This window comes from Sitophilus oryzae, unplaced genomic scaffold (assembly GCF_002938485.1).
Source record: "Sitophilus oryzae breed Bouriz unplaced genomic scaffold, Soryzae_2.0 scaffold_829_pilon_pilon, whole genome shotgun sequence".
Taxonomy (NCBI): domain Eukaryota; kingdom Metazoa; phylum Arthropoda; class Insecta; order Coleoptera; family Curculionidae; genus Sitophilus; species Sitophilus oryzae.
Genome location: NW_022147449.1, coordinates 530,437 through 544,518, shown reverse-complemented (window position 1 = coordinate 544,518; position 14,082 = coordinate 530,437). Strand labels below are relative to the sequence as shown.

The following is a 14,082-nucleotide window of genomic DNA, read 5'->3' as shown; positions in this document are numbered from 1 at the left end:
AAAATTGAATACAATTTAAAACATAGTTTTATTATTTCGGGCAGTATATTCTATGATACCAGTCCCCCATTTCTCTATTCATGTCATACTGACGTTCTGAAAAAATTATTTGCCACTTTGTCAAAAGCAAAGTTGTTTTATACAATGTCACAATAACTTTAACATGTCAAAATACTTGACAAATAAATATACACTGCCCAAATATTCGAAAAAAATGTGTAAAGAGTCGTATTCATTTTTTTTGGAACCAGCTGTACATAGTACGTACGTACCGTGGCTGTATGGGCATAGATACATGCCACAAATTAGTCATACAGTGATTTTACAAACTAGTTTAAAACTAAAGAACGGATGGTAAATTTACTACAATAATCTGTGACAGGAAATAACCCTCAATATTGTTATTAAATTCACAAATTATTTTTTTCAATGTAGTAAGAAGCGCTAAATGCTACATGCTTTGGTCGGGCCTAGGGATGTTCGGTCCTATAAAATTTCAGTACCGGTATCCGGTATCACGAAGTACCGGTCCTACAACAGGTATACCGGTTCCAACAATTAGATTAGTGGGACCGATACTGAACCGGTATACCGGCCGGACCGGAAGACCGGTTGGCCCGGAAGACCGAATGGACCGAAAAACCGATTGGACCGGAAGACCGGATGAACCGGAATATCGGAAAGACCGAAATAACAGTTTTGGTTTGTTGTGCTAGTGAGCATATCTCATGATACCATAGACTTAAAATAAAATATAGACTACACTATTTACATCTCAACGCGGACAAACAACCTTTTTTGTACACATGTTTACTTCTGGGTACAGTCGACCGAGCCTTCCTCATTCAGCCTATGTTGTCACGTCTTTAATATTATCAATATTTTTTTTCTTGTTATACACATATATTGAGATATTAATACTACAGTTTAATAAAGTAGGTTTTAATATTCCATAGATGTATTAAATAGTCCTTATACTACTAAATTATAAGTCGGATACTGTTTAAAAAGGATAAGTTCTTTACAATATGACAACACCGATTAGAGGCGAGGAGCCTATTCATTCATTTATTACCTTGTAGTACGTGTCGCACGTGTGCGGTAAAGCTTTGTTGCCGCTATCTCCCCCCGGCTGTATTAACGCATTTTCTTAGCTTGTAGTCCTTAAGTGTTTATTTTATTGACTTTTTCTCTGTTCAAAACTATAAAATATGGTTCGCCAGTGCCAAATTTGCAGCAAGAAATTTGACTTAAATAATCCATTTAAGTCTTGAAACGACTTTTGACCGGTAGGCAACTCTCAATTTACCCATTGGCAGTCAGTAGCGTTGTTGTAGAAAGGCGCTTATTTAGATAATATTTTAGTAAAATGTAAAATCTGAATTTTTCTTTTACATTACATTATTTACTTACTTACATTGTAAACAAAATCATAATTATAACCCTGTTAATAATTAATAATGTTTTTATTAAAAATATATTCCGGTTTATTCTAAAATTATCTTCAGAATCTAAAATAACATACAAGAATTTAAAATGATATTACATTATGAAACATTATTTTTTAATATACCGGGTCGTCTCAAAAGTGGCTCAACCCTATAACTTTTTTTATTTTTTCAGATAAAAAAACAGATTTGTATGTTAGTAGGTATATGACATAAATTAGGATTTATTGACGTATTCAATTGTTTTTGGTCTCTTCCTGTTTCACCGAAATGATTACATCTTTTGATTTTTAAAGGCACCCTCGGTATATTGCTACTTTATTCGATAAAAAATGACACTTTGAATAGAATGACATATCATATGCCAACTTTTGACATTGTCGCTTAAAAACATATCCTATTTTAAATTTCAATCCAGTTTTTTCAATCCACTAAGTTTTAATCAAGGAGCCTTGGAAAAATAGTTTTGATCGTCTAATAGGTTTCGTGTCTTGTCTAGGCCGGTTAAAAGATGTACAAATCGTATTTTTAATCATACATATGTCAATTTTTCAAATGGAACAAGGGTGACTCATTAGCATATTTGGAAAAAGCATTTTTTTATGAATATATTGATACCACACACTTGGTATTTCGAGTCAAATTGTCGTTATGAACCGCGTGTTACAATTACAATTAAACCATATGCGAAAATGTCAAAAGTTGACATATGATATTTCATTCTATTCAGAGTGTCATTTTCTATCGAATAAAGTAGAAATATACCGAGGGTGCCGTTTAAAAATTAAAAGTTATAGTCATTTCCGGTGACACAGGAAGTGACCAAAAACAATTGAATGCGTCAATCAATCCTAATTTATTTCATATACTAACATACTAAATCTTGTTTTTTTATTTGAAAATATAAAAAAATTATGGGGATGAGCCACTTTTGAGCCGCACCCGGTATAATAAAGACAGTACCGAGTTAAATAAATGTAGTTTTTATTTTATCCACTTCCTATCACCTTCCTTGCTTTAATGGAACAGATTTATGTTTTCTCTAATTTACATAATAAGACATCACTTAACTAGAAAAAAAATTACAACAATCATTTTTTTTTCTCTCCCTGTCGCCGATTCTATTATATCTGTGGAATAGATCCGGTTTTGATTAATATTAGGGGTTGTAAATGTTTGACTAAAATTAATAATTTATTATTAATTTCAAAAATTACGTAATTTCGATTATAAAATTTCTTCTATAACGTGTATTTTATTATGTTTATCCTTTTCGGACTCTAAGACGTTTTTTCTAAACTTTTATGTAAAAAACCTGTCCTAAATCTTAATAAAATATAAAAAAGTTTAAATACGATATATTTTTAATTTAATTATAGCTTCATTAAAATAAAAAAATTACCCGGCTATGATACGGAGAGTTCAGGTGTACTTGAGAAACGAAAGACAGTGTTGTGTTTCTCGGCAGAGTCGTCAGGGAACGACCGTTACGACAGAGACAACCTATCTATCGCACTCGTTAGAGCCTAAAACAATAACACAACAATAACAAGACAGTGTCTGACCGCATGTTCCAGCTATTTATGAATGAGATGCTCACTCTATATTTTATTTTAAGTCTATGCCTGATACCGTATTAAAAAATGTAAATAGAAAGTTCTCGTCTCGTACCTGTAACGTTAAGGAAATACGGTATTTTGAGGGATAAATTACATTTGTCGGAATATATCTATCGTAAATCTATCCGTTAACGTTATAATGTTATTGATCTAACTTAAGATTCTTATTGTTTATATTCCCATTTCCGGCATATTCTTGATTTCTTGTCCAACATTCTTTTTACTTACGAAAATTGGAAAAAGTAATGGAAGCTGCTGTTCTTGGGGATATACCTAAACGGAGTGGCAATAAGATGCTATTTTACATATTTTAAATAATAGAGTAGACGCTATTGAATACCGGCCTGATTTTTACTTCATTTTAATTTATATATTATACCTACATGACTGATCCATGAGCAAGATGTTTTACTTGAATTTTAGATGTACTAATGAAAGAAGACTAGATTACTAGACCAAACTAAGCTAGCAATGTTGACCGTATTATACCGAATGATCGAAAAAAAATGGCGTCCAGTTGGCTTGGAAATGAACATCGATTACGTTAGTCATATAATTTTACATATAAAACGACAGCGATCTTCATTTCATAGCCATCGCTGACGCAGTTTCTTTTTTCGATCAAAGGCACCTGGAGTAGAACACAATCAGCCTTGCACAAAAACAACCGGTATCAAAATCGTTTTATACAGGTTTTTTGATTTTCATATTATCATGAATCTATTTTTCTGTATCGATTGAAACCTGTCTTTCGGGATTGATTTAAACTGGTCTTCGGGTACCGGTACCAAAATCGGTCTTCCGGTACCGGTACCGAAACCGGTATACCGGTCTTGTAAAAGGCGATATCTATACCGGAATACTTCAAAAGTACCGGTCCTGGTACCGGTATACCGGAAGACCGAACATGCCTAGTCGGGCCACTCGTATATAAGCATGTGATATTTTGTTTCTATAGTCGCAAAAGACTCTACTCTTTGGAATATTCAAAAAAAAATTCACAGATTTTGCAATATGCGCAACCATCATAGGCGTATTGAAAATACCAGATACAAGTCGGCGGTTGTCTTTAATATGATATTCGGTCTTTAACATGGTATTCATCGTCGGTTTTACCTTTTTGGCTGTTTTCCCCTTTATCTCTTACACGACGTTTTTTGCATAATACGTTTTTTAACGTTTTTAGAACAAAATGTTAAATAAAAAGTTATTGAAGCACATTTTAACATTACTATAGAGTATACAGGGTAATTCAAAAAAAGTGTTGCGAATATAACATATTTTCTAATAGAATACCCTATTTTTTATTTTATTATTGGGTTATACATACGTACAATTCGGTAACTTTTCTTGCCATTTTTTGATATTATATATCTAAAATTAATAGATGTTATAATAATTTAATTTGTTTAAAGAAATGTTAGATTTCGGTAGGGTAAAAATTATCAGTGACATAAAATTTGTAAATTCTATCAGAAAAAATGATAATACATACGGTGTACGATTTAAAAATTTGAGATTACTTAGTTTTAAATGGTCGAAATTTATAAATCAGAGCTAATATCTCGCAGTCGGGCGGGCCTACCAAAAACACGTCCAGACTTTGGAGCTTTCTTTGATCTCGGCCATTGGAAAACCGACAGGGGACGGATAGCAACGAGGCTCCGTGGGTTGACTCGCGACGCTCTCGCGAGACTCGTCCACACAGCGAATTTGGAATGTCTCGCGCTCGTCTCCCCAGGTTTGGACGCACCATCGTATCGCTGATCTCCATTCGCAAATATATTCCAGATACGTATAGTGAACAAGTGAACCGTTCGCAACGTTAAATAATTTTGATATTTAATTTTTATCGTGATGGCTTTTTATAAAAGGGTATACATAGAATTAATTGCATTAATTTGCAATAGCACTTCGAACCCACAGTTTTGTTATGGAGCCAGATTAAACCAATCAGAATGAGTATTATGTTACCGTAAAAGCCCGCGTTTAAACGTAGAGTTGCCCATGTAGGAGCCGAAATATACCAAAAGTGGGTCAGTTTCGGTTAAGTTTAGATTAGGTCTATATTTTTATTAATTCAAAACCAACTAAAACCTAATTCTAATCTAACCTAAACTCACTCCTTCTTTTGCATATTTCCGGCTATTACCTGGGTATTCCAAGGTTTAATTTAAACCTTGGAATTATTAACTTACGGTGTAAATTTATGGATGGCCCCTAAATTTAAATTCGCCGTACAACAAAATTTCACCAATACTCTCAATAAAAATTAAAAGTTATAAATCATACTATTTTTTATAGAAATGATGGAATAAGGATGAACGGGGTGCCGGTAGACCAAGAAGATACTTGGAATGTAAGTGTTAATTTATACTCGAATTGAGTTGCCTCACAGTATAGGCATATTTTGAACCCTTGCCGTGCATAGTTACTGTAGATAAAAATAAATTAAAATATAGTTGGCTCCAACGATAATTTAGTTTGCAGCTTCTTTTTCATCATACCTAATAAAAAACCCGTGACAACCACTAGTTATAGTATGTACCTACATATGTATTTTTAAACATCATTAAGAGAATTAAGTATAAAAAGGTGCCCATAATGTGAGTAGCGGTATTGACGGTTTTTTGTTATGAGGAAAACTATTTTCTACCATTATATTTTGATAGTTGAGTTTTTGAAATTATTTAGTAGCTTCTTAAACAAAACAGACCCATAATAATTAAAATCTTTATCATCCAAGACTTTCAAGAATTATGAAGTAATCTCACGTCAATTTTTTTTAAAATTATTGCATGCCTTAAGTATTTGCAAAGTTAACAATAATATTTCTTTTCATACCTTGCAAGTAATATATTTGGTCTAATTTATCAGTTCTGCATCATATCCGAAATTCAGATTGTGTGTGACACAACGAAGAGTCAACGTGCAACGTGAAAGACAAGAAAAATGGCAAGTAAAAAAAATGTAAAGTTTTAATTACTAATTACACAGTCCTTCCCTTGAGTTCTTCTGCCTAAAATCTATATTGCCTCCCTAAGATTTTAAATATAAATGATTGAAACTCATAACAAGTTTACCACAATTTAACCTTAAGATAATTATTTAATTATTAAATCCATAATTATACCGTATGATCGAGAAAAAACGGCGTCCAGTTGGCTTGGAAATGACGATCACATATAAAATGACAGCGATCTTCATTTCATAGCCATCGCTGACGCCGATTTTATTCGATCATACGGTATTAAAATGTAACACTTACGAAGTTAATAAATATTAACTATTTCTATTTAATCATTTAATAATTATTCTGATAAAAACACGCTTGATTTTTTATTTTAGAAATCATACAGGCTATAATCATTAATATGACTATATTAACAATACTTAAATTAAAATTTATTTGTAGGAATGCTACTTGAAGTATTAACTCGGAATAATTATTAAAAACTGCTCATCGCGTTATCGATGTCGGCGTCTTGTCACTGTTGTCTGGCTGATTGGCCGTTTAGGTACCTATAATTTGATTTCAGATAATGCAGATTTTAATGTGCCATTTGTGGATTTTTTATTGGATTTTTTTTTACATATTTGGTATACTCTATGAAGTGCTCATGTCCATTTTTCAATTATTAAAGTGCCTATTTAGATACATTTAAAGTTAATTAATTAGTGTATAGTAATTGAATTATGGGTTTGTTTATTTTTATGAAATGTATTTTTTTTCTATTAAAATAAACATAGCTTTACTTACAAAATCACTAGCTAGCCATTTTTAAATACAGGGTGTTAATTAAGTAGTATCTGGCCAACTTCAGGAGGTGATTCTTTGAGTGTTTTTAAGGTAAAAAGTTAATTTAAACATGTGTCCGGAAATGCATAATTTTAAAGATACAGGGTGTCAAGATGTTTCCTAATAGACATTTTTTTATTAATATCTCAAAGATCCGTTGGCCGATTTTATTGAAATTTCGCCGTGTTGTGAACTTTGATAAGTTAGCACTAATTAAATGAGAATAATTATTATTTACAACAATATTCAAACGGTAAAAACTTATCAACTTATCCCAATAAATATTTGACAACGCCTTGGATTCATTTGGTATAACGCCTGTTGGCGGTGGAAATCATGCAAGCTTTTTCTTTGTCCTAAGTTGTTAATTAAAAAAATAATAATCATATAAAAAGATATGGTAATTAGTCTAAATTTATTATTTATGTGATTCTGCTCTTTCTCGTATAATTTGCCTCTTACGGAAATAGTTAGATTAAAATAGCCAAACTGTACCTAACAACCCATGCCTTGATATATTTTCTTTTAAAATAATATCGCTTTCTTTATCCGACGGTCCAGATTTGAACGGCCTTGCCCTGTTCGCTCATCAATGCAGGCTCTATCGACTTAAGTACGTGTTGACAGGCAGGTTATTGAACCCATGTTGCTTCTAGCATGTCGTTTTTTCAAAGATGGGTCCCATATAAACGCGGCCAGAAGTATTTTCAATACTAAAAATAAAGCAAGACCGTCCTACGTATAAAACCAAAATGCCAAATCGAAAAAGATAAAAATCCTTAGGTCGGCACTTGTCCATCAGGCAAACGGCGGCCGTCCGCACTGTCAACGAGATCCCGTCAAATCATCAAAATCTTTCCTTTTCACTATTTTCCGTATCCCCACTACTTCGCCTTTGATTTCCCCTCACGCCACGCCTACCGGCCAATTTCCCCCCTTAGGCTTGGCGACGCTCCGCCCCTTCGGCGTCGGCGTCGAAATGGCGTCGTGCCGGGCGCCGCCGCCAGATAGCGCGCCATGTCGCCAACTCGCATCGGTTCTAAAGTGGTTGGTGAAATTTGAGTGAACGGTGATTTTTGCTAAAATGTTTTGTAAATAAATTGGCTCGTTTTTCGATATAGGTTCGATCTGTTTTTCGATTCGATTTTAAATTGTTTAGAGATTCGGAGTTGGCGTCTTCTTCATGATGGGTAATTTCTTATAGTTTTTTGGCTTTTTTTGCGTTATTTTTACAGTCCACGTATGCTAGTGTTATTTTTTTCATTTGAAACAGCTTGCTTAATTTATTTTTAAATATACATATAACTAGTTTTTGATAGTTAAGTAGATACTGCATTTCTACCTCATCTCTTGCTATAGAATATTAAAATAATTTTAGATTAGTATTTCTCTATACATACAAAGTTTGACTTAAAGTTTATGATGGAAATTGATGGATTATTTGTTTCATGGCAGATAAGAGGGCTATTATGTTTTAAACTTTTTGTTTAAAAACAAGTGGTTAAAACACCATTACTTATTTTAAACTTGTTTTAAACATTTCTATTGCTATCTATTTTTTTATTCGTTTCAAACCGTCATAACTTTGATTAGATTAGTAATAAATTAAAACAATTTATTAGACACATTATAGGTACCTACATATCTATAATAAAATTTTCACCTGCCATTATTAACAAAATACATAATTTAATACGACCAGATACGCATAATGTTTAACGTTACAAATCATAGGCTACTAATAGACAGAAGTTAAGAAAAAAAATGATCTAAAGTTAAATCCCAAATAACTTGAAAACTGACTACTTTAGCTATAGAAACATGATATACCGGGTGTTTCTGAAAAGTGGCTTACCCCTATAACTTTTTTATTTTTTGAGACAAAAAAATGACATTTGGTATCTTCGTATAACGGGTGCCTCTCAAAAGTGGATCACCCCTATAACTTTTTAATTTTTTCAGATAAAAAAAACGAGATTTGGTATGTTAGTATATGACATAAATTAGGATTGATTGACGTATTCAATTGTTTTTGATCACTTTCTGTTTCATTGGAAATTACTAAAAGTTTTGGTTTTTAAATGGCACCCTAAGTATTTTTTTACTTTATTCGATAGTATATGACATTCTGAATAGAATGACATATCATATGTCAATTTTTGACATTGTCGCTTAATAAAAAACTGTATTTTAAATGTCAATCTAGAGTGCCATGGCTATGTTATAAACACTAATTCTTAATCAAGGAGCCTTGGAAAAATAGATTTGATCATCTAATGTTTTTAAAGTCTTGTACTGGCCGGTTAAAAGATGCCCAAATCGTACTTTTAATCATATCTCAATTTTTTCAAATGGAATGAAGGTGACTCATTGGCATATTTGGAAAAGCATTTTTTTACGAATAATTTTATACCACACACTTGGTATTTCAAGTCAAATTTTCGTTTCAAAAGTTGACTATGATATGTCATTCTATTCAGAGTGTTATTTTCTATCGAATGAAGTAAAAAAAGGACGAGGATGCAATTTAAAAATCAAAAGTTGTAGTCATTTCCGGTGAAACAAGAAGTGACCGAAAATAATTGAATACGTCAATAAATCCTAATTTATGTCATCTACTAACATACCAAATCTCATTTTTATAACTGAAAAAATAAAAAAAGTTATAGGAGTAAGCCACTTTTGAGATGCACCCGGTATATCATAAATAAGGGTTGATTGACGTATTCAATTATTTTCGGTCACTTCTTGTTTCACCGGAAATGACTACAACTTTTGATTTTTAAATGGCACCCTCGGTATTTTTTTTCTTTATCAGATAGAAGATGACACTTTGAATAGAATGACATATCATGTGTCAACTTTTGATATTCTCGTTTAAGAAAAAATCGTATTTTAAATTTCAATCTAGTGTCATCTCTGTATTAAAAAAACTAATTTTTAATCCAGGAGCCTTGAAAAAATAGATTTGATCGTCTGATATTTTTCGTGTCTTGTTCTGGTTAAAAGATGCTCAAATTGTATTTTTAATCATAACTCAATTTTTTCAAATGGAACGAGGGTGGCTCATTAGCACATTTAGAAAAGCATTTTTTACGAATAATTTGGTACCACACACTTGATATTTCGAGTCAAATTGTCGTTATGAACCGCATGTTATTACACTACTTATGGCCATGGCACTCTAAATTGAAATTTAAAATGTTATTTTTTGAAAATGTCAAAAGTTAACATAAGATATGTCATTCTATGCAGAATGTCATTTTCAATCAAATGAAGTAAAAAAATATCGAGGGTAAAAATAAAGTGACCGAAAACAATTGAATATTTCAATCAATCCTAATTTATGTCAAATACTGACATAGCCAATCCGGTTTTTTATCTAAAAAAATAAAAATGTTATAGGGGTAAGCCAGTTTTGAGAAACACCCTGTATAAAAAAATAGCGAATAAAAAAACCTTTTTTTGTAAAACAAATAAAAAAAAACATAATAAAAATGGGTTTTCATATCCAAAAAAAATATTTATTATAATGTTTTGTAATAGCCAATGACATAAATATTTCAATTTTTTTTTAAATAAACAGCCACATACCTCCTTTTTAAGATAGAGTATTTGTACCATCAAAACGTTTGAGCGATATTACGTACGATTTTTTATAACTGTAAATTTTTATTTCTGAAAAATTAATATATAGAAAGTACCTGCTATCAAAATTCGTGAAACTTTACAGTTACTTTAAATGTAGAAGAAATGAGAGTATCCATAAATATAAACAAATAATTTATAAAAAAGACAATTGCTGTCAACTTCCTGCTCTTCCGGAAGAGCCACCATATTGAAAATATTTTAATTGAGAGATCTCATTGTGAAACACTGATGTGCAAAAAAACTCCGATCTAGATATTGCATTTTTAGAATCTTCTAATGCAAACTCAACCACGGACACCCGCATATTGCTGTTTTTTTTTGTTTAATGTTAGAATTCCAGTTATTCATTTTGTACGTTTAGAGGAACCTAGAAAAAAAATAGTCATAAATACAACCGAATCTGCTACTGTGTAAACGAAGAAGAAATGTAATTTGTTTTTCTTAGACTGTAATATGTTATAATTAGTTCGATATTGTTATGCTCCCTTGAATTAATTACACACTCAATAGTGATCTATAGGCCCTATTGTTTTACAAATCGGTAAACAAAATATTATGCATACGCTCTGGCAGTCTATTTACTGTAGGACATCATCGAGCAAATCTAATATGCGTGCGAACATTTGCATCCTAATTACGTTAAGTTTTCACAAACGTTGCACGTCTAGACCAAAACTAGTTAGATATCTAACTACAGCTTTGTCAATTTAGATATTCTATATCTAGTTTAAATTAAATTAGAGACAGCAGCCTAAAAAATACCAAATTTATTGGACTGGGTGATTGTGGTTAGCGCGAACATTTATTTTGATCTCTCCTCAGGAGCGTGTGGTCCATGGAAGCAGGGGAAGCAGCGCTTCCCTTTCCGGTGAACCAAAAAGAATCTAAGTCTCTTTTAATTAATAATTCATAGCAATTAATATGGATTTAGGTAGTGGGTTATACAGGTGGTCTAGTGTAAATATTTTTAAGAGTAGTATATTTCGAAAAAATTATTTTGAAAATTTGCAATTTTTTGAAAAAATTTTGATTTTTTTTTACTTACTACTGCCATTAATCGCTGACGAGTATTTAACATGCATCAGAAGATGGTTACGCAAGACGTTTTCTTTCACGAGCTTTTCTGTGACCGAAAAGCCCGATACTTGATATTATCACTCGTCCGCACTCTGGACATTCAAAAATCTCATTACTTTGTTGCCTCTTTACTTTTTGGTTGTCGTTGTTGACTGAGTTTACAATTCTTCTCCATCTATTGTGCGCTGCTTCCTCCCACTGATTCTGCATGATTATCCCCTTTAAGTTTTAAGCTCTTACCCTCTACAAGCTCCCCGTAAAACATTTGATTTTTCTCGGTTGTGTAAGTTCTCAGAAATTTCTTCGGGTGTCTTAGACAGTTGGAAGATTCTCATTGCAAGTTAGGCATGGAGTCTTTTATTTCTAGCTAGAGCGTTTGCTTTTCATTGCCCTCTATCCCTTGGTGGGTTAGCACCCAGAGTAGGAGGACTTATTATATTTGCCTAATTTGTTCAGTTTCTCTAGGCATTCTTTCACCAACTTCAAATTGATGGTAACTGAGTTGCTTTTAATGCTGCTTGACTATCGGATAAGATGGATAGTTCCGATAGTTCCTACCTAAAATAAGTTGTACGTATCTTTATATAGCGTATATTTGTGCCTGAAGGATGCTGGAGTAAGTGATCATTGGTTCGTTCGTATTTAGTTTTCTCGAATGACCTCCATTGCTGCTGTTGGGCATGCTCTTATAGCTCCTGTGATGCAGATGTATGCCAGTATCTGCATTTTGCACAGGTTTTGCCTTGTACGTTGCTCTAGTTTTTTTACCAAGCTTTATACTGCATACATCTAGCGCAAAATGTTAAGGGCGCAGCCCCATCTATTTCCCACCAGTATTCTGCATATCATAAGAACCTTTGTGGCATTGCTGGTAATGTTCTTAATGTGCCTGTTCCACAGAAGTTTACTGTCCGGGTTATTTCCAGATATTTGACTTCCTGTAGTGGCAGCATTTCTTTTCCATCATACCTTTCAAGATCTTCAGACTTCGCTTTCTAGTTAAAGGCAGTACCGCAGTTTTGTCTGAGTTGATGCTCAGCCACATTCCTGCACCATATTTCAGTGATACGGAGTCCGCTTTGGATACTGTCACACAGTGTACCTTCATTTCGTTCGGGGGAAACCAATCGATCATGACTATGTCATCTGCATACTTTATGCAGTGTATCCCGCTAGAGCTAATTTATCTAGTAGTTCATCCACTACCAAGCTCCATAGTTGGGAGGAGGTTACTCTTGTGGAGTTCCTTGCGTTATTTTAATAGTTACAGTTTGATATACACTTGATCTTTTGCTGTCCATATTGAAAGAATTTCCCAAAACCAGCGGATGTTCGTTCTGTTCACCTCTCTTGTTTCTAGAGATCGCTTGTTTACCTTGACCACCTTGTGATTTACCACAAGGTTTATTATCAAACGCCCCGCTATGTCCCAAAAGGCACAAATTCGCTGTTTCTTTGTTATCCAAGCTTGCCTGTATTAGAGTCTGTATACACATTTAGTTGGTACTGAGTAGTTTCTGTCGATCTGCCCGCTCTATATGCATGCTGACTATCGTGTAGTGCAAAAAAATATATATATTTTTTTGTTTTTCAACCTTTTCTCCAATATACTTGCCACTACTTTCTTCATTGTTTTTAGTATGAACGATCTGAGACTAATCGATCTAAATGATTTAGGGTTGGCCCAGTCAGTTTTTATTTTGGGTATGAAGATTACTTTTACACTTCTCCAGATGATTGGTATATATCCCAGCGCTAAGCTGCTTCTTGTAATGTTTACTAGATGGGGTGTAGCTTTTCCTGGTCTTTCTTTAGAAGGGCAAAAAAATCCCATTCATTCCTGCTGATTTATAAGGCTGAATGGTTTCACTAGCCCATTTCAATAGAGCACAGATACAAAGAATCTTGGATATGAGTTATTACTGGAGGTCTTATTGAGCTTATTAAATATACCGCAAGGTGTTTCGCCATTGCAATTATAAAGCAGATTAATGAGGCTAAGGCGAAAGACCCTCTACTGAACTGCAGTCAGTTCCCTAGAGAGCGAAGAATGAAGAACAATACGACCATTTTAACTGACAGATTAAACGTAAGGTAAAACGTCATGTGTAGACAAAACTTTACACAAGTTATACATCAGCTTACAGATGATACCATAACTATGCCTTGTATTAACTTAATGGGAAAGCTATAACGAGTTTTTCGATGTGATCGGGCTTGTGTTTGTATATGGGCTCTGTAAACTGACAGATGAAAAGGCTGTTTACGTAGCTCGTATTCCCTACGCTTTATGGCCGTTATAATGGCCTTCGGTGTTGTAAAAATTAACAGCATCGCGGTAAACGGCCTAGTTGTCACTTCTTTTAATTTATACCTTTTAATAAATTGGCAGAGCTGACGCCAGGAACGACTGCCATCGTAAAAATAAATATCAGAACGGGCGCACTGAAAATTTTATTAGATTTTCAAAATGTCAGCAATATTCTTA

General features: G+C 33.2%; 1 protein-coding gene across 2 annotated transcripts in view; it reads left to right on the top strand.

The window, feature by feature from the left end:
- The first annotated feature begins 7,873 nt into the window (after positions 1–7,873).
- Positions 7,874–14,082, top strand: part of LOC115889694 (LIM/homeobox protein LMX-1.2) — a 47,176-nt gene continuing 40,967 nt past the window's right edge. For both annotated transcript variants that reach the window (XM_030909751.1, XM_030909750.1), the window contains exon 1: positions 7,874–8,056. In XM_030909751.1, coding sequence (XP_030765611.1) covers positions 8,050–8,056 — 7 coding nt within the window. In that variant the 5' untranslated portion in view covers positions 7,874–8,049. The remainder of the gene's footprint in view (positions 8,057–14,082) is intronic.